General features: G+C 36.1%; 1 protein-coding gene across 2 annotated transcripts; it reads right to left on the bottom strand.

The window, feature by feature from the left end:
* Positions 1-1,565: 1,565 nt before the first annotated feature.
* Positions 1,566-24,039, bottom strand: rell1 (RELT like 1). 2 transcript variants are annotated; one of them, XM_042728339.1, is made up of 7 exons: positions 23,687-24,039; positions 16,876-17,064; positions 14,543-14,617; positions 9,583-9,634; positions 4,439-4,684; positions 3,148-3,283; positions 1,566-3,048 (listed from the first exon to the last, which is right to left on the bottom strand). In XM_042728339.1, the coding sequence occupies exons 1-7, from the start codon at positions 23,718-23,720 to the stop codon at positions 3,025-3,027; spliced, it is 756 nt and encodes a 251-aa protein (XP_042584273.1). In that variant the 5' UTR covers positions 23,721-24,039; the 3' UTR covers positions 1,566-3,024. The 2 variants fall into 2 exon arrangements, with proteins under 2 accessions (XP_042584273.1, XP_042584274.1); XM_042728340.1 differs by having other exon boundaries at positions 16,879-17,064; positions 23,687-24,036.
* Positions 24,040-24,499: the final 460 nt, after the last annotated feature.

Raw genomic sequence — 24,499 nt, 5'->3', positions numbered from 1 at the left:
AGTCTTAGTTAAATTGATGCTTTGATCTTTGATTGCTTAAAAGAAAGGTTTCTTTTAAAAGTACAAGAGGCTATACTGACACCAGTGTTTGGGATAAAAGAGAGAATCGTATCTGGTTTGATGAGTCAAAAACATTTGGGTATCTGTTGTTTAAAGAGCCTTGACTTGTGTTGTTTAGTAATAGATGATAGAAGCAAAAAAGATAAAAGACATGAAAGAAAGGAGCTCAGGCTTTTATGCCAATGCAAATATGGTTATTAAAATTCCAAATAATGAGGATTTTTTCCTTTTTTACAAGACGGTTTTACAAGTGTCTTAAAAATGTAATTATACACTGCTGTTCAAAAGATTAGGGTTGTTAAGATTTTTTGAATTTCTTTTGAAAGAAGGCTGCAATTATTTGATCAAATACAGTAATATTGTGAAATTATTCATTTAAAATTATTTTCTATTTTAAAATGCTTTAAAATGTCATTTATTCCTGTGATGACAAAGCTTTTTCAGAAGCCGTTATATTAGTCTTCAGTGTCACACAATCCTTCAGAAATCACTCTAATAACGCTGATTCGGTTCTTAAGGAACATTTCTTATCAATGTTGGAAACAGCTGAACAAACTGTTTGTGTGGAAACGGATACAATCTTATGTGATGAACAGAAAGTTTAAAAGAACAGTATTTATTTGAACTTGTGTAATATATTTAGTGTAATTTTTATTTGGAAGGGAAAAAAAACCCTAACACTAAATGAACAGTAGTGTATATAAAGTATAACCAATATAGAAAAGCACAATTTGTGCATTAACTAAAAACCTAAAAGTTTCCTTTATAGCCATACACAGCTGATCAACACCAAATGACCAGCTGTTTCTGCGTACAGAATCTACCTGAATAAATGTACTGCTGCGTGGCTGAGCATTCACATCTCTGTAAAGTCTGTGTGGGCTTGAGTTAATGATTCACAAATCCCAAAACATATCCAGACTAATAATACTCAACAGCTGGTTAACCATTTACATGCTCCAGACTCCAGCACATTCGTGTTGCTTAATCATTCTTTCTTCCTAGAAATATCTTTATGCATAAAATACAAAAATAGCCTTTAACTCACAAAAATAATATAGGCTATGTAATGCACAAGGTCACATACTTTCCAGCAGGTCATGGGTAAGTAGGCAGCAGTCACGGAGAGATGGGAAAGATAGGCCTTCAGCGTTTGAGTTTTGGAAAAGCTACAGACCTGAAGGTCATTAGTGCTGCACCAGTCACCTATTAACAGACTCTTACTGAGCTTTAACCTCAGTCCAGCTCTAGAATAACATACTACAGATGCAAGGACTTCTCATGCCTTACTATGGATTAAGGCTCTGTGATTTTATCATGCTGAGAATTTTGAAAGGACATACAGAAGTTAAAGTTTCTCAAAGCCATTACCTTTAAGCTAAGCTGACCTCAGAGCATTCAGTGTAGCAAATGTGCAAGTACATCGTGTGTCCGGATCAGTCTTGTGCTTCAGAATGGAAATGATGTGGCTTGTGGGTAAAGTAGAATCAGAACAACAAGTCCAGTGTGTTTAATCTTTTTAATGTATAAATTCTGGGTACAAAACTTACAGTAAAATATAACAGTACATTCTCATTCATATTCTTTAAACAACTCTATATAATTCTTCCAATCCTTCTGTGTATGCATCTTTAACATTTCTTTAATTTTGTCAGTTTCATAAATGACAGTACTTTGAAGTGACCATTTCTGTACACATTAAGATGTAAGGTTCATATTTCAGTATGAATACCTTTAACTAAAATTTGAACAGGAAGGCTACGGGCAACATTTATTTAAGCTATTCTTTCCAACACATGTGCAATGAACTAGAAAGCTTCTAGATATCTTGAGGTCTACCTTTATGGTGTTTGAGCAAAAAAAAAAAAAAAAAAAAAAGGCAAAACAAAATCAGTGGCAAATTGACAATAAAAGGCAAAATACATCAAAAAAAAAAAAAAAAAAGTCAACTGTATATTTATTTTGTTAAAATACGCTGAATTATTAAAAGTCCTATATTTTAGTCCTCTTTGCCTATGCTTGGCACTAAAGCAAGGACACTTTTACTTTTTTTTGAGGTACCATACATTGTTTTTCCCAAAGATAACAAAAATATTAAATATAGTGAATGATACAGTCTTATCTATTATATACGCCTGACATTATAATATTATATGAGCTATAGATTTGATGTGGATGCATGCAATATATAATGAATCATGAAACTAGAGAATATTTATCATTTCTCAAACGCTGAGTGTTCGACAGACTGGTGAATTGATCGCAGTGCTCTGTTCCAAACATCACCAAGCAAACTTCCAGTTGGTTAAGGTGCACTAGGTTGATAAATTAATCGATTAAACTTGCAACTTCACTGGTTTACAGAAAGATGTTGTCAAAACAGAATTTAAGTCTTTAAAAACACAAAGGTGAAAAGTTGCATTTAGTGAAGAGATCAAACCCAGTCCATTTAAGACGACAACAGGTTAAGAAAAACGTTTGGTCCAGATTGTAACCAGTGAGAAATTTCATGGCTCTGGTTTTCCGTGTTTATCACAGCTTGCAATAAAAAGAAAAAAGGAAAAAAACTGGAACAAAACTTCCCATTTCCTGGAAGTAGCCCAAAGAGGCACATGGCGAAAAACCTCCGACCACGACGCCAGGTTGGATTAAACATTGATGCGTTCATAGTCATTAACAAGCACAAATGAAGCCATCCACCACTGATAAAGACACAAGGGTGTTTGATTAAGACGTGTTGGCATGGTGACAGGTTAATGTTTATAAAATGGCTTCTGCTGCCTTTCTACAACTGACGTGTCACATGACAAAAAGGAGGCTTCGCATCCATCATCCGCTTTTCCTCCTCCATTATCACATCTCTCGTCATGCGTCTTCCCTCTCTTAAGTCCTATTTGGAATTCCGACTTCCAGATTAAAAGTTTTTAAAATGTCACCTGAGAAGCTGCTGGAACTCTACAGATGTCACTTTGCGCTGTCTCCTTTCTCCTAAAGACAAACCACATACAAATCAAGGTCAAAAACACCACTTGATTGCTAAACCTGCATTAGGAATGAGTGTTTTTTTTTTACACTAAAGCCACTCACCTGTGACTTTGGGCTTGTGTTTTGTTCAGGGGGGTCAGCTTTAGCAGGTGAGGGGGGGACACTACCATTGGGCTCAGTGATCAATAACGTCCGCCTATCCCGGGCCGATTTGGGGTCACACTTTGTCACCCGGAATCTAGAGAAAGAAAGAGATGTAACAAGAGCATAACATATCCATATTATTCAGTATTAATATAAATCACAACATTCATTTCTCATCAATGATTGGGAAGGAAATGGATTTTATATTTTTTTCAGACCTCAAGAAAAGAATGTAAACAACTCCAAATAGTATCTACCTTTTAACTTATAGCCCCATGAAATGAGATATTTTCTCTTGATTGTGTTTTGTGATTTAATAAATATGTATCATCAAAAATAGCACCTGATGAAATTAATTCATACAACTTATTTAATACTTTCATCAATCTTCTAAAATGTAATCAAATGAAAACAGCAATTAATTTAATTTGTCATTTTTAATAAAACATTTTATATTTGGTTTATTTAATTGTCCACTTTTAACATTGGACTAACTACAGTATAAGTAACTTTGCAACTACATGTTAAAAAACTCTCATTAGATTATAAGTAGACTGTTAGGTTAGGTTAGTAGAATGAGATGACATACTTGCAAAGTCAGTAGAATGTCTGTTGGGGGACAATCATGTGTATCAAAATAAAGCAGATATTAAGCAGACAGTCTGCTAATACACTAGTGACTGGTAGTTGATAAGTATTTGCAAAGTTACAAAGTTAGTAGAATGTAGACTATCAAAATAAGGGGTTACCTTTTAAGTAATGTATTTTTTTGTACACATGGTGCTGCACACCAACTTGCATACTGCATCATTTAAAATGTGGATGAAAAATCTTGGTTGTATTATATTCCTTATTATATGCATATTATATGGTATTTCCCAGTCATAATTTCAAGTTAAGCCATTATTTTATTTTAGTGGTTTGTCTTGAAGACCTTTAGTGAAACAGCAGACACTGAAAACACCACGAGGGTCACGCATGATCAAGTGAAGTACATCCAGACTTTTTAGCAACACCTCTATTCATCTAGCTGAAATATTTCAAATTACTCAAAAGATTATCATTAATATTGTGGATTTATTTTCCAAGAAATATCAATATTGATATTTAATGCCCCATCCTAACCTCATTGAACCAGCCAGATCTGGTCCATTTCTTTCCCACTAGGCTTGTCTCTTTCGTCTAGATCCTGACTCACACCTCACATGTAATTCATCATATGTTAAGTGTTTATGTAAGTTACACACACCTGCCTACAGACAACACTGTGACTTCTCCTATGTGACTGCGTCGGTCCAGTTTCTTGCTGGATGAGCGTCTCATCAGAGGCCATTTTTTCTGGTTGCAGCGGTTGCAGATGTTCTTATGTCCTCCGATCCCTCCGATGGTGTGCAGGTGGTTGCAGGTGTGTTTGGCTGCGCTGGGTGGCAACCCTGGCAGTGCAGGGCTCTCTGGGCTGGTGGGTGTGTTCGGAGATGTGGGCGTCACAGGGCCACTGTAGGTAATTGAACAGAAAAATATCAGCCAAACTGCATGAAATACCCAGATGACCTAGTTACATATGCCAAAATCTGGTTTATACAATACAGAACACTGCGGTGGGTTCTGTGGCCCACAATGTGTTTGACTTGACCTACTCCAAGCATACTAATTTGGCATAATACACACTTGCACATACTATTTAAACAAATTAACTGTATTTTTGCTATTGTTCAGACACACAGATAGACTAGGCTTAAAGGGTTAGTTCACCCAAAAATAAAAATACTGTCATTAATTACTCACCCTCATGTCGTTCCAAACCCATAAGACCTTCGTTTATCTTCAGAAAAAAATTAAGTTATGTTTGATGAAATCCAAGAGCTTTCTGTCCCTCCATAGACAGCTACGCAACTACCATGTTGAAGAGCCAGAAAAGTAGTAAGGACATCATTAAAATAGTCCATGTGACATCAGTGGTTCAACCTTAATCTTATGAAGCTACTAGAATACTTTGTGCGAAAAAAAAAAAAAAAAAAAACGACTTTATTCAAACTATTTCTTCTCTTCCATGTCAGGCTTTCACAAGAGTACCACGACACATGCGTGTTGTGCTGCTGACGCAGGTGCTGGTGTTCTGACACAGAACGTCCATCTCTCAGTTAATCATCTGAATATTCCGATTCGAACAAGTAAGGCTGGGTAAAAAAATAAATAAAAACAAAATAAATCTTTACACTTTTAGAAAGACTTTTATGTACAGCGTGCATCATCCTCTGCTTGTAAATAAGGAGCAGTGCATCTGGGTTGAACGTCAGAACATTGGCTCCTGCGTCAGCAGCATCACACACGCGTGTCGTGGTACTCTCGTGAACACACGTTGAAGGCTGACACGGAAGACAAGAAATGGTCAGGGCCTTGAACGTGGTTGTTGCATTGCTGTCTATGGAGGGTCAGAAAGCTCTTGGATTTCATCAAAAACCTTAATTTGTGTTCTGAAGATGAACAAAGGTCTTACGGGTTTGGAACGGGATGAGGGTGAGTAATTAATGACAGAATTTTCATTTTTTGGTGAACTAACCTTTTAACCTAATCCTTGTGTTGTGCCTCTTTAGGAAGAATGTATTAATATCATGAAATATCTTTAGAACATCTTTTTTAAAACTTAAGTAAGCAGCATCACAATTAGTACGTTTGATTAATTCTGTGAATATGTCTATTTAAGTGAATATATCAGAACTTGAACACCTAAAAAAAACGGGGAAAAAAGCTTCCATATCTGAAAAAAGCTTCACCTTTCACATGTACTATATTTTAGCTAAAATACAGCACAATTGGAGCAGTTACTTTAAAAGACAGACCAACTCTCTCCCCTGTTGCTTTATCTGTCCTCTCCTCTCTCCTTCTCCCTCTATTTATTTTGTCCTTCCACTCTGCCAACAAAAGTAAATAAATAGGGAAATGCAGTGATCCTTCTCTTATGTCTTCATTACACTGCGGGATGTTGTTCTGCTCTGTGTGCATATGCGCGTGTGCCTCACTTAAGAAGCAGAGAAAGAGCAGGACAGAGATACTTCAAAAGGACTATGAGGAACAAAGGAGAAAGAGAAACACATACAAACACACTTAACAAGAAATGTATTCAGTGTGTTCTGCAATGGATCCAAAATGTGAAATCAGTCATTTTGATAATTTACAGTATAAACATTGAATTAAAAAGTTATTGTCACTTCAAAGCAAGGTACTGCAGGTTTGCTGTGGTCTCATTAGCCCCCGCAGGTAGATGTCATAACTACACCTTCTAGCTGCCAGTGTTAAGTTAACTACACGTCACTAGTGGAACAAAATGTTTCAGTATCTTGACAGTAGCAAGGCTACTTTTGACATAGTGTAGCTTTTTCAGTAGCAAGCTATTTTTCCAAGTTACAGTGTAGTGACACAAAATGCTACACATCTATGCTTAGAATATGAAATGAAAATCTCAACTGGCAAAAGATTCATTATTTTGAGTCAGTTCTTTTCAGTGAATGAGTTGACGTTAAGCAGATACAGCGATAAAAGGCAGAGAACAAAAAGAATGCTAGTCTGGAGTGTGTAGCTTTTTCAACACTGCTAGCTGCAAAAAGCATCTTTCTCCACTTTTGATCTTTTATAAATAGCTTACTCTGACTAAATAAATTTTGCAAGCATGTACATTGACAAACTGCAAACTCCACCCCTCCATTCATGAGCTTCGTGGATGCCCTGTGCACTCAGTGTCTAGAGAATGGACAGCACAACATCTCCTATGCAAAATACCCAATCACCCTTCAATCTGCTCTTCCTTTCAGTTTCTCTATTTTGGTCCGAGTCTTGTGCTAAAGACAGTAGGAATCAAATTCACTCTGCTCTGCTTATACAGTGTGTCAAGCAGAGTGACCTCATTGTTCAACCCAAATCTGTTATTCACATGAATGCTCAGACCAACTGAAAAACATACACCACACACACACAACGTCAGAGGAGGACATCTGGGGAAAAGGAAGGATTAAAGGAATTCCCCAAAATAAAAATTCTGTAACTGTTTAACTCACATTCCTGTTGTGCCAAACCCCTATGACTTCCTTTTTATTCCATGGTACAAAACAGTGAGACATTTTGTAGAATATGCTGGTTGAGATTTTCCGTGTAATAACAATGGATGATTCAAGCCTCAAGAAGGTTTAAAGGGGTCATGACATGAGAAACCAAATTTCCCTTGATCTTTTGACACAGAAGAGGTCTTTGTATGCACAATACATCCTGCCAGTTTCAGAACTTACAATGTTCTCATCATCAAAAAAAAAAAAACCTTATTTTAATATCCCTCAGAAAATGGCTCGTTTTGGATCCAAGGTGCAAGGTGATGTCATCCAGGCGCAGTCGTTTGCATAAACACCGCCTGCAGAGCAACACATTGACATAAACCCCGCCCACTGGCATTCAGCCGTTTAACAGCTTGACACCTGATTACGCTGAATAAGACTGCTGCGACAAAAGCAAATGGAAATTACAATCACTCCCACTATCTGGTCTACACTGGATACAGTATACAGATGAGTGTTCGCTTTCAGATTCAGTCCACACACACGAGTCTGTCGTCAATAGGACAAATGGAGTGAATGAACGCATTGATGCGTTTAAATAGCTCTTTCGTGTCTTTGTACTGATATCAGAAGGTTTCTAGCATAAGGAACAAGTGGATAGTTTATGTTTAAAGGCATCCCGGATCATGTCAGAGGACAGTCCGGAGTGTTTTGTTTTGTAAATGAGGCACAGTGTCACGGAGAGTTCATAAAGAAACATTTGTTGACAAGCCTTAAAGGACCTGTCTCTTAAAACAGTTTGTTTCAGAGAGAGGGTCAGAATTAGGGTGGAAAATAATCATTTTTCCACATATTTACTTGTTTGTTTGTTTTTTGTGCAAAAAACCTTTATTACATTACCAATTAAACCAAAACTAAAATAACAAAATAAAAAAAAAAAAAACAAACAAAAAATCCATGTCATGACCCCTTTAAATAAATAAATATTTAGTGAATTGGTTGAATTAAAACAATTCATTCAGGTTCTCTCTTGATCTGCTCCCAACAGTTTTCTTTAGTTAAAAGCTCACTGGAGGTGAAGATTATCAGATTATATTAACAGCTGTAACAGTTCAGCAGTTTTAAAATACACATTTAAAACCACTTTTAAGATAGTTTTATGGTCCTTTTGAATTCTAGTTGAAGCTTGAAAGCATCCATTACATTTATCTCCTTTTGTTCCACTGCAGAAATAAAAACACACACGTTTGGAACGACATAAGAGTGAGCAAATGACTGAAGAATTCTTTTAATCTAGTGACTGATGTGTAAGACTGTGAATTACATAAGATGAATAATATACCAGGATGAAGCATTCACTCAAGTATTTTGAAATGTTAAAGGAATAAGGTGAAGAATAGCTGATATATAGTCTATGAGCAATGAGTTCAAAAAAAGTGAAGATCCCTTGAAAAGATTAAAAAGGATCTCAATCTTAATGTCACAGCATATATTTTTAGTACCAGATAATTATCTGTCACCTTCTATAAACTGATGTCATGATGCTGATAACATATAGCACAATAATATTTATACATATCTTAAGGCGAGACCAGTGCTCAACCCAGACTCATATTCCAGGACTTCTCTGTATATATGTGGTTTTGAAAGTCTTCCTGATCTAATTCTGGCTTGCAGCAGTGTCAGTGATTGATGCTTTTGTGCTTCATGGTGATTTCCCCCACGATGTGTCATATGAGACAGACAGAAGCACCTTTATGCCTCAATGCTACTCTGCCCTCTTGTGCTGCTGTTATTTGAGAAGTGACAGCGCCATCTTGTGTAAGGGATGGGGCACTGATTCACAAAACACCTACTGAGTTTTCATGTCTATTGAAACATTCATGTTTGTTTTATAAGTATGCTAATGTGTTTTTAAAAATGTCTTTATATAAAGTGAGAAAATATCTTATTAATATACACATACATATATATACATATATATACATATATATATATATATACACATATACACATATACACACAAAAATAAAAAAAAAAAAAATATATATATATATAAAAATAATATATATATATATATATATATATATATATATATATATAATATTTTCTGAATTCATTTTATTTATTTATATATTTATTTTTAAGTGAGGACCCAATAGGCCACTAGTGAAAATACTTCTACTTAGATTTTTGTTCTGAATTCATATTGGATTACCAACATATTAGTGCATTTAAATGAATAATGAATTTATATGTTTTGTGTGTGTGTGTGTTTTTTTGCCAAAATAAAAAAAAAAAACACAGATACAACAAAATAAACAAAAGAAAAAAAAAAAAGAGGTCTTACCCCTCCGATTCTATAGTGTCCTGAACCATGGCCTTGAGGGCATCAGAGTTGGCTGGTGGAAAAAAAAAAAGAAGAGAGTTGATTAAATGACTTAATTTAGCACAGAGAAGAGTCTGCAGCCTTAGATGCAAAACCATTTAGCAAACGGTTTAGTCTTCTGACTAATGAAAGCAGCTGACTGCCTTCTGATGCAGCTGCTACTGCAGCACATACTCACAGCTGAAGTGGACAGAGGGCAGTTTCAGGCCACCATTTAGTTTCACTGTGCAATGGCATCAGGGTAGTTTCAAACTTTAAAATGTTAATATTTTCACACAGTGGCACATGAATTCTGCAACCACTGGCAGCACTTCACAAAACTTTCAGTTCCTTCCCTTTACACAAGAACATCTTATCCATTTTAAGAAGTTGATTCCTACATAACTTATTAAACGCATCCAATAGATATGCAGAAATACACCGGTTTCTGAAACAGTAATGTGTTGGTAGTCATGCACCGTGGATTACTGACGTCATTCACCATGCTTCACAAAGGCTGTAACAACACAGTGAGGCGCTGGTCACGCTGAATGCAACAATGGACTATTTCAATTGAGCATTGTTACTTTAATACGTTTCTTTATATGTAAATTTTGATAATTAACAGGCTGCGATGTCAAGGTAGCAAAAATGGTGTGTGTGAGTGAGGCGCCAGCGCGATCACTACATTGTTTTTCCAACTGTAAATCGTAATTTAGTCATATACCAACGCTGGTTGATCATACAAGCAAGACATCATTCATCACTGTAAACCCTTGCCAAAAATAATAATAATAATAATAATAATAATAATAATAATAATAATAATAAAAAAAGAAAGAAAAAAAAAAAAAGAAAGTAGAACCCCCCCCAAAAAAAGAAGAGAAAAAGATAACTGTAAAGCTTTTGCAAAATAGAGAATGGCTTTCCACCTGATTTTCTTTTAGGTGAACAATCTGTTAATGATTTAAAAAAATCCCTCACTTACTAATAATCTAATAAAAATATATTTATGTGTTTTGTGCCCTGGTCCGCTGCTGCGCTTCTCTGACAAATGACCTGTTTCAATGGCAAACGCTTTAGAAGTTCACTGACGAAATTAATCGTTATTCGTTCTCGAAATTGAAGACATTTCTCTGGAGCACAATGTTTGAAAAAAGAAGACTGCCCATTTAGCTCCAAGTATTAAGAATGCATTGACATTAAAGCTGCAGTCAAAGACTCTGAGAACACATAGGATTCGGTAGAGTTTTTGCTTGTTTGTGGTTGTCAATTAATAAAAAGAATAAATAAGTTAATTGCAAAAGTTGAAAAAAAGTTTTTCCCAAAATGTAGCATATAGTTAATCTTTTAATTTGTTTTTCTGCTATTTTTTTAACTGTTCATTTTCTTACTGAAAGTCATAAATTTTGTCAAAAAAAGTCAAAATTTTTTTTTTACTAGTTCGAGTCTTAGGACAATATTTGAACTGAAACGTGCTGACCATTAGCCTACATGAAATGCATCAATGCAATGATAATTCACCACATTCATTACTGATAAATCAGTTATGTAAATGGGAGAGACGGAAACAGTAGTAAAATTGCAGCAGGTGTGCGTTACGCCACTGAGTAGTATCACTTACTGTTTACAGCTCGTGTCATACTTACGGGGAAGAAACCGTTTAAAATGCTGTTGATCAGATGGTGTCACCATCGACTGACTATGGACTGGGCTCTCATTCTTCCCACTGGTCACTCTTTTGCGACTTTCTCAGTTGTTTGCACGAGCACTTTTTTTTTGCTACAACATGGGATTAATCAATGCATGCTGACAAACCAAAGTTTTCAACTTTCAACCCATTCTTTTTCATCATCATTAGGCTATTTGTTATTCAAATTTTTTTTTTTACAGGAATTTCTCTTGTGCTGTGTTATAAGCGATCGTGCGCTTTCACTTTCAAATTCACGAACTAGGTGTCACATTTTAGAACAGGGTTCCTCAAATCTTGCTCTGGAGGGCCAGTGCACTGCAGAGTTTAGCTCCAGCCCTGATCAAACTCACAGACCTGTGACTTTCTAATGATCCTGAAGACACTGATTAACATGGTCAGGTGTGTTTGATTAGGGTTAGAGCTAAACTCTGTAGAAAAGTCTGTTTTGCTTATATCTATACACCTTTCACTTTTTAAGACTAAAACAAAAGATGGATTCATTGAAGCACAACAACAATAAAACAGTAGGCTACAGCTTACATAACGTTTATTATCAAAAACAAATTGATGATGCAACTAATAAACTACAGAATGTTTAGCAAACACTGAGAAATCAGATAATAATAATAATAATAATAATAATAATAATAATAAAGAAAGCCTCCATAGCGTGACATGAGGTAAACAGCAAAGATAACAAGCTTTTCAAAACCAAAACAAAAAGAAAAGTTTGTTTGTTCGTTCTTCTCACACGAATACCAACATGTTCATCTTCTCTGGTTTAAGAAGTGGTCTTTTACTTTACTATGGCTTGAAAACCAATTTTTCCTTCTTCCATAATCTCCTCAATAAATCGCATCATTTTTGCCGCACGCTGCGCGTAACTTAGCGCTCATGCCGACGCTGCAAACCAGTCTCTACACCCGAAGCGCTCGCGACAGCGCCTCTCTCTCTTCACGTGATCCCGAAATCTGACTCCTGCTCAGCAACGCGCGCTGTATGGAGAAGACACTTTAAAGCAGCGCAGACCATGAACTCGTACAAATGCGACCACATCAACTTTAACTCGCACATTCTCAAAAAATTGTCGCAGTCTAGTTCTGCTTTTTTAGATCTCTATTTTTCATTTTCAGATCAGTTTTCCCATTTTGTGTAGAACTTCTTGTAAACTTTATAGTTGTTCAGATGCAATGTCACGGATGGACTTTACAGCACCTATGGGTGCCAAAAAAATTCATAATTTTTGCTTAATATCTAGAATTTTTTTTAAAGAATTTATTTCTTAAATTCGTACTCATCTCTGTTTTTTAATTTTTCAAAACTGATCAAACATACTGTTTATTTCTAAGAGTAGGTTAGACCCTTTTTTACTAAGGCACAAGCCCCAGTGAAACACCGCTGTGCAATCATGTTTTGTGTATCTATCAGCAGTTTAGAATCAGAACTAGTGACTAGATGACTTAGTACTGATCTAATCACTCAAATAGGTTCAAAAAAGGTCTGAAATATTTTGTGATTCAGTTTAAGTTATTCAGACAGCTTACTCACACACTTAATTGTTTGCAGTAGTTTCTCACACTGTGATATTTACAGTACTTACAATCCAAAACTCACAAATGTTGTCTATCGTGCACATGACAGCGATGAAGCAGCCGCATATGCATTAAAGATGAAAATATGGGACACTTTTTGAAAGGAGGCTAGAAACTGATGCACTTTAGGTAGATTCTGTGGTCACTCAAAGCAGCTGCATGGGGACAGTCTGTAACTTATAGGAGAACATGTTGTCTGGTGTGACCTCATGATGATTCAACTGCTGTGAGGTCAGCTGAGCTCCATCACAATCAATTCTGCATGACAATCAATGTGACTGACTGGTTACCTCACCTCATATTTCCATCAGTAAATTAAAAACCAACAAAGACATGCCATCAGTTCTGAGAGGCTTACGTCCTGGAGGGTCTGTCAAACTGCTCATATGACCTTTAATTGTAATAACGTAGGGATGTAACGATAAACCGCGAGCTGGTTGAAAATCTATTCAAATATGTGAAGATTCAAATCGGTTGTGATGCTAAACAAATCTGAATCAATTAGGGGTACGAGTTTATATGAATGTATGTCTGAGGGAAACTTACTGTCTTTAGAAAAGTTTAGATGATACGTTTTCTTTTCATCTTGCCTCAGTATAATGCATATTTAAGTTCATAAGCGCAGTGCTGCTTTGTTTACAGCGGAAACCAAGGAAATGCTTTAGGGGCCGTTCACATGTCGTGCCTAAAAACGTGCGGAAAACACTAGACGCACCGCTTTGTTTTTTTCCTAAGCGTTTGGGCGCTTGCACTCAGGAGGCGTCTGTTGTTGCTAAGCAAATTCAGCGTGAAAAATTAACGCGATATGTGAACGGCCCCTGAATCCTCCAAAGCATTCTGAAAAGTTTAAAATATTTTTATCTCAATGCAGCGCGATGAGGATGAGCCTGGAAAAAAGGAGCACGCCGCACCGTGTGCGCTTTGCGGCTGCATTGCTTCCAAAATGAGTGCACCTGCAGCGCGTCTACATTTGAAATAACGAACTTGAGCACACAAAAGACGCGATATGTGAACGGCCCCATAAGCGCCAACTGCTGCCAGAGAGTGAATCTGTGTCTTGTTTAGCTCGTCTGCTGTTTCTGTTTCATGCAGATATTTTTATGTATAGTTTCACAAAACTGAAGTCAAACCATTCTGTTTTTGCTTCAAATTTCAAAATTATACAATCTAATTTAGATTCAAAACTGCTTGTTTCATGTTTTCATATATTTTGTTTAAATGAAGAGATTTCTTTTATTTGTGTTATTTATTTGATTTGGGGCTTGATTTAAAATTTTAATTTAGTTTTATTACTTACACACAAATAAAATACAAACAAATTAATACAACAGAAGCAATCAAAAAAAGCAACTTACAAATGATGACAATAGAAGCAATCAAAACCAACAAAAGAGCAATAATATGCAAGTGCTATATTTCGGTTTCACAAAGAAACATGCAGCATTTTGTCCAAGCAAATAATAGAGCACATTTAATTTATCATTTGTCTTAATTCTCATTTTGTAAAAAAAAAAAAAAAAAAATTGTTAATCAAATCAAATCACGAAATTAAAATCGTGAATCGAATCGTGAGTTATGTGAATCGTTACATCCCTAGTAATAAGCATTTAATCTGATGTCTAAACTCATCTTTAATCAACAAATTCATTGAGCTTACCTTCATTTTTCATGATGTAGTGAACAATTTGGCCCACCGTGTCAGCATTGCCTTCACTGAAGGTGTCGTTCAGATCTGACAGAGAAAGAAAGAGATGAGTTGTATTAAAAATGGAAGTGCTATTGGATATTGCTCAACTTGCCTTTGTTCTAAAAACAAAATAATTAAGTTAAAATGGAATTGAAAGTGACATCCGTTTTGAAAAACAAACAAAAAAACCCACTCTGTTTAGTGTTGTGTCATACAAACAGAACAAAAGCAGAACTGAAGCACAAAACATCCTGAAAAGTGTGCAGGTTTAACAGCCTTTGTCTCAAACTGTCATCAGTGTTATTAGTGTCTGTCATTTTATGACACTCAATACACAGGTGGTGGTGTGAAAGCTATATTTGCTGACACAGCTGTACTAAAAGGACTTGCTTATGATAGCAGAAAACACTAACATTTACAATACTAACAATAACTCTGGTCTGTTGGCATCAGTGAAAGGTCTCATAAAGGCATCTGGAGATGGAAAGGAATTTCTGTAAATCTTCAGCTCAGAGGGTTCCTCTAACAGAAAACACACACCACCCATGTCCTTCCTGAAGCCATGGACCCCTGCTGGAAAGTACACACTTCCTGTGTTGAAATTGCTCTCACAGCTGGGCATCAAACTGTAGGTCTGGAGTCATATACAATTTATGACTGCTTATTTCTTTTTCTTTCTTTAGTTAGTTTGTTTATTTATTGCATGTATTAATCTACAAATAAATCATTTCCATACACAATGTCAAAATGCCTACAGTCTAGGTTTACCAACAATAAACCAGGGATTACTTATATATACAGGAAATGACTCATCCTAGTGTTGTTATTGTAAATAAGCTGAAGCTAAAGTACTAGATTACTTAAATTAAAACTGAAATGAAGATATACAGAAATGGTTTTAAAAATGAAAAATGACAAAAGCAGATTAAATTACCAAAACTACAATTAATCACAGTAGTAATAAATATTATAAGAAAACAGAATGATGCTAAAATAACACTGCTCAAGCAAATGGCCTTGTATGAATAAATGCATTTGAATATTGAGGGGAATGTATAGGGAGTGGGATATGGGTGGATCCAAAGATTTGAAGACAAACGAAAAGAGGAGGAGAGTGACAGAAAGAGAGGTAGGGTTGTGCCAGGTTAAACAAGTCCACACACATACTTAAGTTTCCTAGAATTCAGACAATGCCACGTGAACAATCCTAGAAAAGCATACAAACCAACATATAGACTTGCAAAAAAATAGAATTTTTAAAAATTACATGGTAGATTCTTTAGCTTAGATGAGGGCGATAAGATGTTAAGAAGAGAGAGAGAGTTTCCTGACACAACCATAGCAACAGTACACCTAAAAACAAATAGAGTGTTAAACGACGCAAAGACAAAAATAGTTACAAACAGTAATGCACAAACAAGGCGAACACCGAGAACAATACAATTTGTTCTGCTGTGGCCAGCCCAGTTCTTAACCACAAGGCGTGTCAAGTTGAATTTCTCTGTAATAAAACTGTAACTTTATTCTATAGCATATGTGATGCGTCTTTGGCAGGGTCATATATGCTAGAGCCAACTCCCAAAACCTCCCTAAGATGCTGTTAGGAAGGATGATGACTCATCAGAGGAGTATAATGTTCTGTCTGTTCTCCAATCTAAAAATGATGACACTAAAACTGATCATGTAAAAACAAAAATACAAATCACAGACGTGTCAAAATAACAAGAAGATGAGCAACTGTAATGAGATAAAATAAGACAAGCATGTTAGAAGAGATTTTTCTACATTTCTTCACCTCTCTTCCTAAAGAATGTCTGTAAACAAGAAAAACAAAACTGCTTTCAAGTGGGCTGATATAAATCTCAGCTTAACTCTGCTATCCCACAAGCACTTGAAAACCATGGAATGAGGTCACGCATCCACTTTTAACCTTCGGTGGTCCTTCAACTGATTGCTAAGAGGAAAGTGGTTTAAGTCTTTATTTTCATTTAAATCCACTGCTTATACACCACACATTTTTTAGACCATTTCCATATACAAACCATTAAACTTCAGCAAACACTGGAAAACCAATTAATAAAAAATAAATAAATAGCTCCGGTGGTCATTTTAAGATCCTTATCAAAAGATTTCACAATCTCCTTCCCAAAATGGTAATGTCTATATAAAAAAAAAAAAAAAAAAAAAAAAAAAAAAAAATATTCACAGGAATTGTATGATGAAAGCCATTCGTCTGGGAGGAAGTTTGACATTCTTCAGCCGTTTCAAGAACCATGGACAATATGCAATCAAAACACTCTCACCACCTTTTTCTGGATCTTTCTCTTCTTCCTCCTCTTTCTCCAGCTCCTCATCTTCCTCTGCCTCAGTTGTACAGCGGTAGCCCTTCCTCTTTAGGATGTGGCAGATAAGGACTCCCAGAAGCCCCAGCAGGAAGAAGAAAGGCACCAGAACAAAGGCAATATTAGCCGAGGTCCCATCACCCTTGTCATCTAAAGAGAGAAGACATTAATCAATACAAATTGGATACGCTACAAACTGATAGATTGATTAGCTGATTAACACCTGACTAAAACACTTCTAGGGCTTTGTTTTTATATCGGTTAGACTTATGTCAGTATACTTCTTACAAATGAACTTTATATCAGCTATACACATATAAAATGTACATACATACTTCCTCTCCTCTGGAAAAATTGACCAAAAACTGACTGATGACTCATCTTGAACTCGAGAGTGTATTACAAATTTTCGTCTAATGAAATACTGGCAAGAATGAAAAAATCCATCCCCGCTGTAGCATGCGCCTCTGGCTGCATTCGAAACTGCATACTTCCCTACTATATATAGTAGTAATTGAAAAAACATTGCTTCTCACTCACTAAACACGCATACACACTAATTTGAAACCTGCGTATGAACATTTTCACGAATAAATCATGATTCACTAAAACTTTTGTACTAAATTCGTTCTGTACACACACACACACACATACATACACATATATATATATATATATATATATATATATATATATATATATATATATATATATATATATATATATATATATAGGAACAGCTGAAAGCATGTGTATGCAAAAAAAACTTTTCCAACAGGTTTCTTTTTTCATTTTAAATTAAGCTAATAAGCTGTCAGATTAATCAAGGCAAAGTTTATTTATATAGCACATTTTATACACAATGGTAATTCAAAGTGCTTTACAAATAAAAAGAATTAAAATAAATCACAAATAAATAAAAACAAGGAATGTAAAAAATTCTAAATGATTTATTTAAAATTAATTAAAACGGTTAAGAATAAAAATGATACACACAAAAAAAAAAACAATGAAAAAATATAAAAAAATTAGATGCTGATAATGCATTCAGAAACACACACACTATATAGCCTACACAATGCAGTTGTTAGCACTAAAGTGTTCTTATTGTGTGATTTGATTGTTTGTTGGAGATTTCTTTGCAGAGTTGTATGTAATGTCATTTTTCTTTAAGGATTCCACTGTTAAACAATTATAAAAAAAAAAAAAAAGTGTTCAAATAACACAGGCTTATATCTTAAAAACAAATACCACCAATTAACAACCTTGTAATTCACGGCAGGTTTGTCTTTATTGTTAAAAATCAATTCTCCTACAGAGAAAATGAACAGCATTTTTACAGTTGTTACAAAATAGAAAATCCATTTGATAACAAGGAACACGGAAGACAACTGAGTTTGTCAAGTTACTGGAATGTTCAAGTAAATGTTATGCGCCACTGCTAAAGAACCTAGATGAACAAGCTGACCTCACTAATCGACAATTTAGTTGATACATCTTTAGATAACTTCATTGAGTTATAATATACTTTGAAACTTTAGCCACAGAAGAGGGCTAAAAGCAGAGTGTGCAGTGCTTAATCAATAAGTGCTGAGAGTGGTTAATGTCTGCACAGATAGAGAAACGCATTACACAGCTCAAAATGAGACAGGCCAAGTGTTTGGTCAGTCAGATACATAGAGAATGACAGAAGGGGCAAGACTGAGTGAAAGCGACGCGAGGGCTGTGGAGGGAAAGAATGACCTCGGAGAACAGACACCAGCATGGTACCCTGCAGTGAATGACTCAGGGGACGCAGTAATGCCTGGAAATTTCCACTGTACAGTTACACTCTATATCAATTTCATCACTCTATATCTTTCATTCTTAACCCTTTATGTACTACATCTGTAATAGCATGGTACTTTGATATATTCCACAATACTAAATCATTTCTATGTACCAAGGAATTTACATGTTTCTCCAGGGTTCTTAAATAACATACCACAAAATTACAATGAAACCATGTGGAAAAAAAACACACAGAACACTGTGGCAATCATATATAAACACTCTGGCTACTACCAACATTACATTAGCATCATATTATCCAATTTCTTCCCAGGATTCCTGTCACAAAAGATCACATCAGCTTCTGAAACTAGCAAAGATGTAGGGAGTGTCTGGGGAAAATTGTTTGTTTCTCTCTCAGAAGTTTTGGAGTAGAATACCAGCAGTGAAAGGCTGAAAATGTCTTCATTGGTCCCACTCAAAATTCATTTACCTTCTCAAAACAATTCCCTCAGTTTCTGAGGATCCGTGAACAGGTTTTCTCTGTCTTTCCCTTTATAAATTCATAAACGCAAAAAAACAGAATCAATACACACACTTCACCTCTCTTTCACCCAACAATCTCTTATCTGTAAAATCGTACATCATATGGAGAACTTTGTTTAAACATGTTGAAAACATACAAAAAATTCCATTTAAATTCCTTTTTTTTTGTTATACACAACAAAATAACTTGAGATGACCATCTCTTTACAAAGTCTACACAGATGATACTATAGTGAGTTTGGGTGCGTAGGAAATGCCCAATCATCTTGCTGAACTGGCTCGACGCCAGAGCAGCTCTGAACAGACAGGATAACTAGCGAGACAGGGATCTGATGTGACTCACATACGCATGAACAATAAACACTTCTAGCTACGTAGTAGAGTTACCGCCCACTTCAGCAACCAGGCCTAACAACCAAATGAAAGAGAATCTCAGTTATCTTGGGTTACAACAAGTGCAGTCATAAAAATGCCCTAGATGATAGCGTTAACTAAATGGACGTTGTCCAGTTTAAACATGAGTAATCTGTGCAATGTGTGGGCAGCCATTCCAGCTAAACAATTCTCCTTTTCCATTCCGCTTGCTGAACTCAACACTAAAAGGGTACTTGAGACAAGATGACATCCGAGCAAACCGCAAAATGACATATAGTTTAAATGAAAGACTGGTAGTTTCCAATTAGACACCAAAGAGCTTCTTTCTAGCCGTGTTGTTTATCTGTAACATCATAATCCAGGCATGCTACCCTTTTAGACAACAGCTGCTGCTGGTCACGCTCCAGTCTTAAATAGCCGTGCTGAGAAATCTGATATGGTTTCTATTGTATTTGATTCAAACAGCTTAATGAAAAAATAAAATAAAAAAAAAAACTGAAGGAAAAACACTGCATACCACACTCCTGGCTCTAGTATTATGCAATTTAGATCAGCAATCAGAATGCAAGTTAGAACAATGTTGACAGCACCTGCATTAGGATACTGTGTGCGCATTAACAGAGACTCATGTTTTATCATCTGAGAGACCTCTTTAATATCGCAATTGACTTATCGGTAAGCCCCTCCCCTTGAACTCAGACATCTTTAGGTTTCAGCAGTATAGAGAATCACTGGAAGATCCAAAGCTCTCCTCAGTTTGATGTTTGCTACAAAAATAGAAAAACAATGTGCCTGGGATACTTGTAACACTGATTCCAGGTATCCTGAGAGGATGGGCGATGGAATTTATTTTATTCCGTTTTCTAAATCCAACCAAAACAGAGCAAAATATCTCCAAGCATTCAACTCCAATCCCAAATGAAGACGAAACCGTTCAATTTCTGGTTGGCATACACTCATTAAAGGTTTAGTTCACCCAAAAATGAAAATTACCCCATATATTACTCACCCTCAAGTCATCCTAGGTGTATATGACTTTCTTCTTTCAGACGAATCCAGTCGGAGTTATATTAAAAATGGTCTTTGATCTTTCAAGCCGTTTCATGCCACTCAGCGGGAGTTGCATGCATCAGTCCAAAAGAAGTTAAATAAAAATCACCCATCACCCATCCATTAAATAAAAAGTGTCTCACATGGCTCCGGGGGGGTGAATTCTGTAGCGAATCGATGCATTTTTGAAAGAAAAATATTCTTATTCAAAACGTAATAATCACTTTAATGTAGCTTGTGTTCACTGTTGTACACGGAAGCAGTTCCAGGCAGATGACGTATGGAGGTCGGCTTTGCGCAACTTTAAGTTTCCATTTTCATCTGCTCAAGGCAATCTCAAGGCTAAAACTAGCTAACGTTAAAGTTAGTGAGTCCATGCTAACATCCAAAGCTAAATATCAAACTGTTCTCATGCCATGCACAGTGTAGGTCAAAAACACATAAACGAAGGTCTTCATTTCAGTGCCTCTCCATATTAAACTGGTTAAATGTAAATTAATTTAATCTTACACTAATTAATTTACATTTACGTGAACAGTGTTGATCCAGGATGTTGTTTTTGCGATCGTGACGACTACAACATGAGAGGCGTGATTCTCCCGTTTGCATTGTGATCTGTATTTTTTTACATTTACTTTTTAAATCTTTTATATCCCTCCATGGCACATTGAAGTCCCACTTGAATGATGGTCCTTCTCTGTGTCCAAAAACATCTTGGAACAAGGTGTTCACACTGACAGCTGTCATTGTAAGAGAGTTAGCAACTCTGTTTGTTTGTCCGAGTGAGCAACAGTACCGTATTTTTCGGACTATAAGTCGCACCTAAGTATAAGTCACATCAGTCCAAAAATACATCATGACTAATTAAAAAACATATTTTGATAAATAAGTCGCACCTGACTATAAGTCGCAGGACCAGCCAAACTATGAAAAAAAGTGCGACTTATAGTCCGGAAAATACGGTAACTATGGGGGGGGGGCACCTTACTGATAGGTCAACTGTTGTGCGTCTCCAAGAAATACCCACCAATAAAAGAATCAAAACAAGCAAATCATACCAAAAAAAAAGAAAAATTTAGCACCTGCCCGAAGCATTTTGCGCCTTTGCGGCAAATGGCTGCAATGAGAAAGAGCCCTCACTGTGTCTCGTTTCTCTTTAACATCAACCATTCTTGATTCCATTCCATTTCTTTTTTGTTTTATTTTCTTCCAAAAATTAACATACAAAAAAGAAAACTAAAAAGAAGTCTAAAACAAGGAGTAACATCCATAAATGCACAAAAAAAATGATGAATACCAATTAACAAACACTAATTTAATCATTTAATTCAACCTTTAAAGTCGCCAACATTCTATGTTGAGTTTTCTTGACATAATAATATTGATCATTACAACTTAATATTGTCTGTCCTGTACGGTAAATTCTCTACTGTGGGCGACAGAGAAGCGAAGTGGTTATCGATTGGTATGACATAATAATATTGATCATTACAAATTAATATTCAGTAAAACATTAAATAATATCTTGACATAATAATATTGATCATTACAACTTAATATTGTGTATAATGTAAACTCAGAATTCTACATCACTTGAATTTCTTCCAAATTAAGTTGCAGGAACTCTTTGGATACTGGGTACTAGTGGATTTCTAGATCCCAGCAAGCCTTGCAAAGGACTAGAGAAGAAGAGTAAATGTTGGAATTAAGCATTATTTAATGTGTTTTTTAGTGAAGGGAAAGACCTGCGTTTAATGCTGTTATGTTTGACATTTGAAAGAGTTTCTGTAATGTTGAAGTTTTTGTGGTTACCATTGTGCTGAAGAGTAGACCACATTAAGGTCAACACTACATGCCACAGGCAAAGGTTTTGCTAATGCCAGTGCAAGAAACATCTTGTTCATTAAATATACATGCTAAATAAGTTACATTGTTCATGTGCTATTATAGCGGTGGATTTGAACTGAAAACGATCATGTAAATTTGACCCCAAAACCATTACTTGGAGCAACTTTATTTAGTTATTTTGAGTATTACAAATTATTTCTAACTCAATGTAGTTGTTGGTCAAACATATTTTCATTAGAAGGTTTCAGAAAAAAGAAAAAAAAAATATGCATACTGTCACGTTATTACTTATTTACTTTATTTATTTTTAGAGTGTAGACGAACTGGCTGCCAGCCACTGGAAACATGCAGCGACAGTAGTCTGTAGTGTGAACGCAGCCTCTCAAGGCATTAAAAAATAAAAAATACCTTTGGAACCAATGATTGGGAGCTTTATAGTGGAGAAAATAATGGAGTGGAAATAGTGATACTGAACGTTTTGAGTCAGTAATCTGTATCGCTCCGCTCCACTCAAATAGCCTAACGTTACTCTGATCCAGTCCAGCTTTTCAGTTCGTGTAGCTTGGTGACGCAAAAAGTTAGATGTTTTGGCTTCTTTTGGAAATATTTTTACTGGCAAAGGAAAAACATATGTACTAACTGGCCAAATGCAAGTCACTCCATATTAACAACAACTTTATATAAATATTGTACTAAAGCAACATCTAGACTTGCTTGTGTGATACTATGCGTAAATAATGGTCTCACCTACGTCAATTCTTATTCCTACAAACGAACTTAAATGAAACAGAACTCAATCAAATCTCCGGAGGAATTAGCAACCTGAGCAATGCAATTTCTTAGCAATGATGAGCTTTATAACTGAAGAGAGCTCCGGGGAAACGCTAATGTAGGAGTCAACGCATCTGTTCGAACGACCATGTAACGTTTCTAACAAATTCCCAAATATCGCTCCTCGACATACGGCAGCATCAAAGCATGCATGGGTCCCAGCCAGGTCATCTGCCAATAACTTTATGATTGACAAACCGCACCTTGCACACCCCTGCATTCACCCAAGTGCGCCACAAACACACTGATATGATACAGGCGAGCATGGATGCCTGGTTGTCATTTTGCCGGAGAAGGTCTTCATCAATTAGTCTGCCCTTGCACGTGTCTTAATACTCGAGAATGTACTTACTTGGCGTGTCGCTGAACTGTGAGTGATTTCCCATCGTCCACGGATGAATACGGACACGGACTGGATCGAGTGAGCTTTGAGCTTTGCTTACATTCACAGCTACTGGTGTTTCCTCATTCTTATCACTGCTACGAGGAACATCCCACTCTTAAAGTTGTAACCCCGTACCTTACAGCGCTGCACCGCACGGTCAAGTACGACTCGGGTTCAAAAGCAGAAAAATTCCCAGGACAGAAGGCGTTTGTAAAGATACGTGTCTATACAAAACTGTACTGTTTGTGCATATGGTGTCAGTTTGCATGCACAGTGTGTCTCCAGTCCTGCAAGGGGCGGCACGCTTATGTGCAAGAAACAGAGGAAGAGAGAATAAACGTCTTCTTCTTCTTCTTGTGCGATTTAATAGCGGTTGACAAGTCAAGTTATGCTGTATTACCGCCACCAACTGGACTGGAATGTGAAGCGTTAACGGAAAGGAGGGGAAAAAAGGTAGTGTTAATATGAAATTTAAATTCTATTTTCTAATCCTGTTATCTTCAGATAACTAAGAATTTCTCTCATAATACTTGTCTGTCCTGAGGGACAACCTAAAAGATTTGATATAGTGAAATTAAATACTACTATGTTTCTCAGTTTCTTAAATAACTCGTCTCTTTCTTTGGTTTATACTGCACAGTGTAAAAGTACATGCTTCACTGCGTGTAGTACATAATCCTGACTGGTGTTTCCCTGTTGTGAATAATGAATGATTGTCCTATTCGAAGTCGAGTAATAATTATGTCTTCTTTTCTATTGTTAAAGCATATTCTGCCTTTG

This window comes from Cyprinus carpio, chromosome B7 (genome assembly GCF_018340385.1).
Source record: "Cyprinus carpio isolate SPL01 chromosome B7, ASM1834038v1, whole genome shotgun sequence".
In the NCBI taxonomy this organism is placed as follows: Eukaryota; Metazoa; Chordata; class Actinopteri; order Cypriniformes; family Cyprinidae; genus Cyprinus; species Cyprinus carpio.
Note: the sequence above shows the minus strand (reverse complement) of the source record. Positions and strands in the feature narration are given on the sequence as shown.

What these genes read in the sequence shown, in the direction of transcription:
- rell1 (XM_042728339.1), bottom strand. Translation starts at nt 23,720, where the DNA reads ATGGGAAATCACTCACAGTTCAGCGACACGCCAA. An exon ending in GAAAGATCCAGAAAAAGGTG is followed by an intron (nt 14,618 to 16,875) that starts GTGAGAGTGTTT and finishes TTTCTCTGTCAG; the next exon opens with ATCTGAACGACACCTTCAGT. An exon ending in ACACAAGCCCAAAGTCACAG is followed by an intron (nt 3,049 to 3,147) that starts GTGAGTGGCTTT and finishes GTTTGTCTTTAG; the next exon opens with GAGAAAGGAGACAGCGCAAA.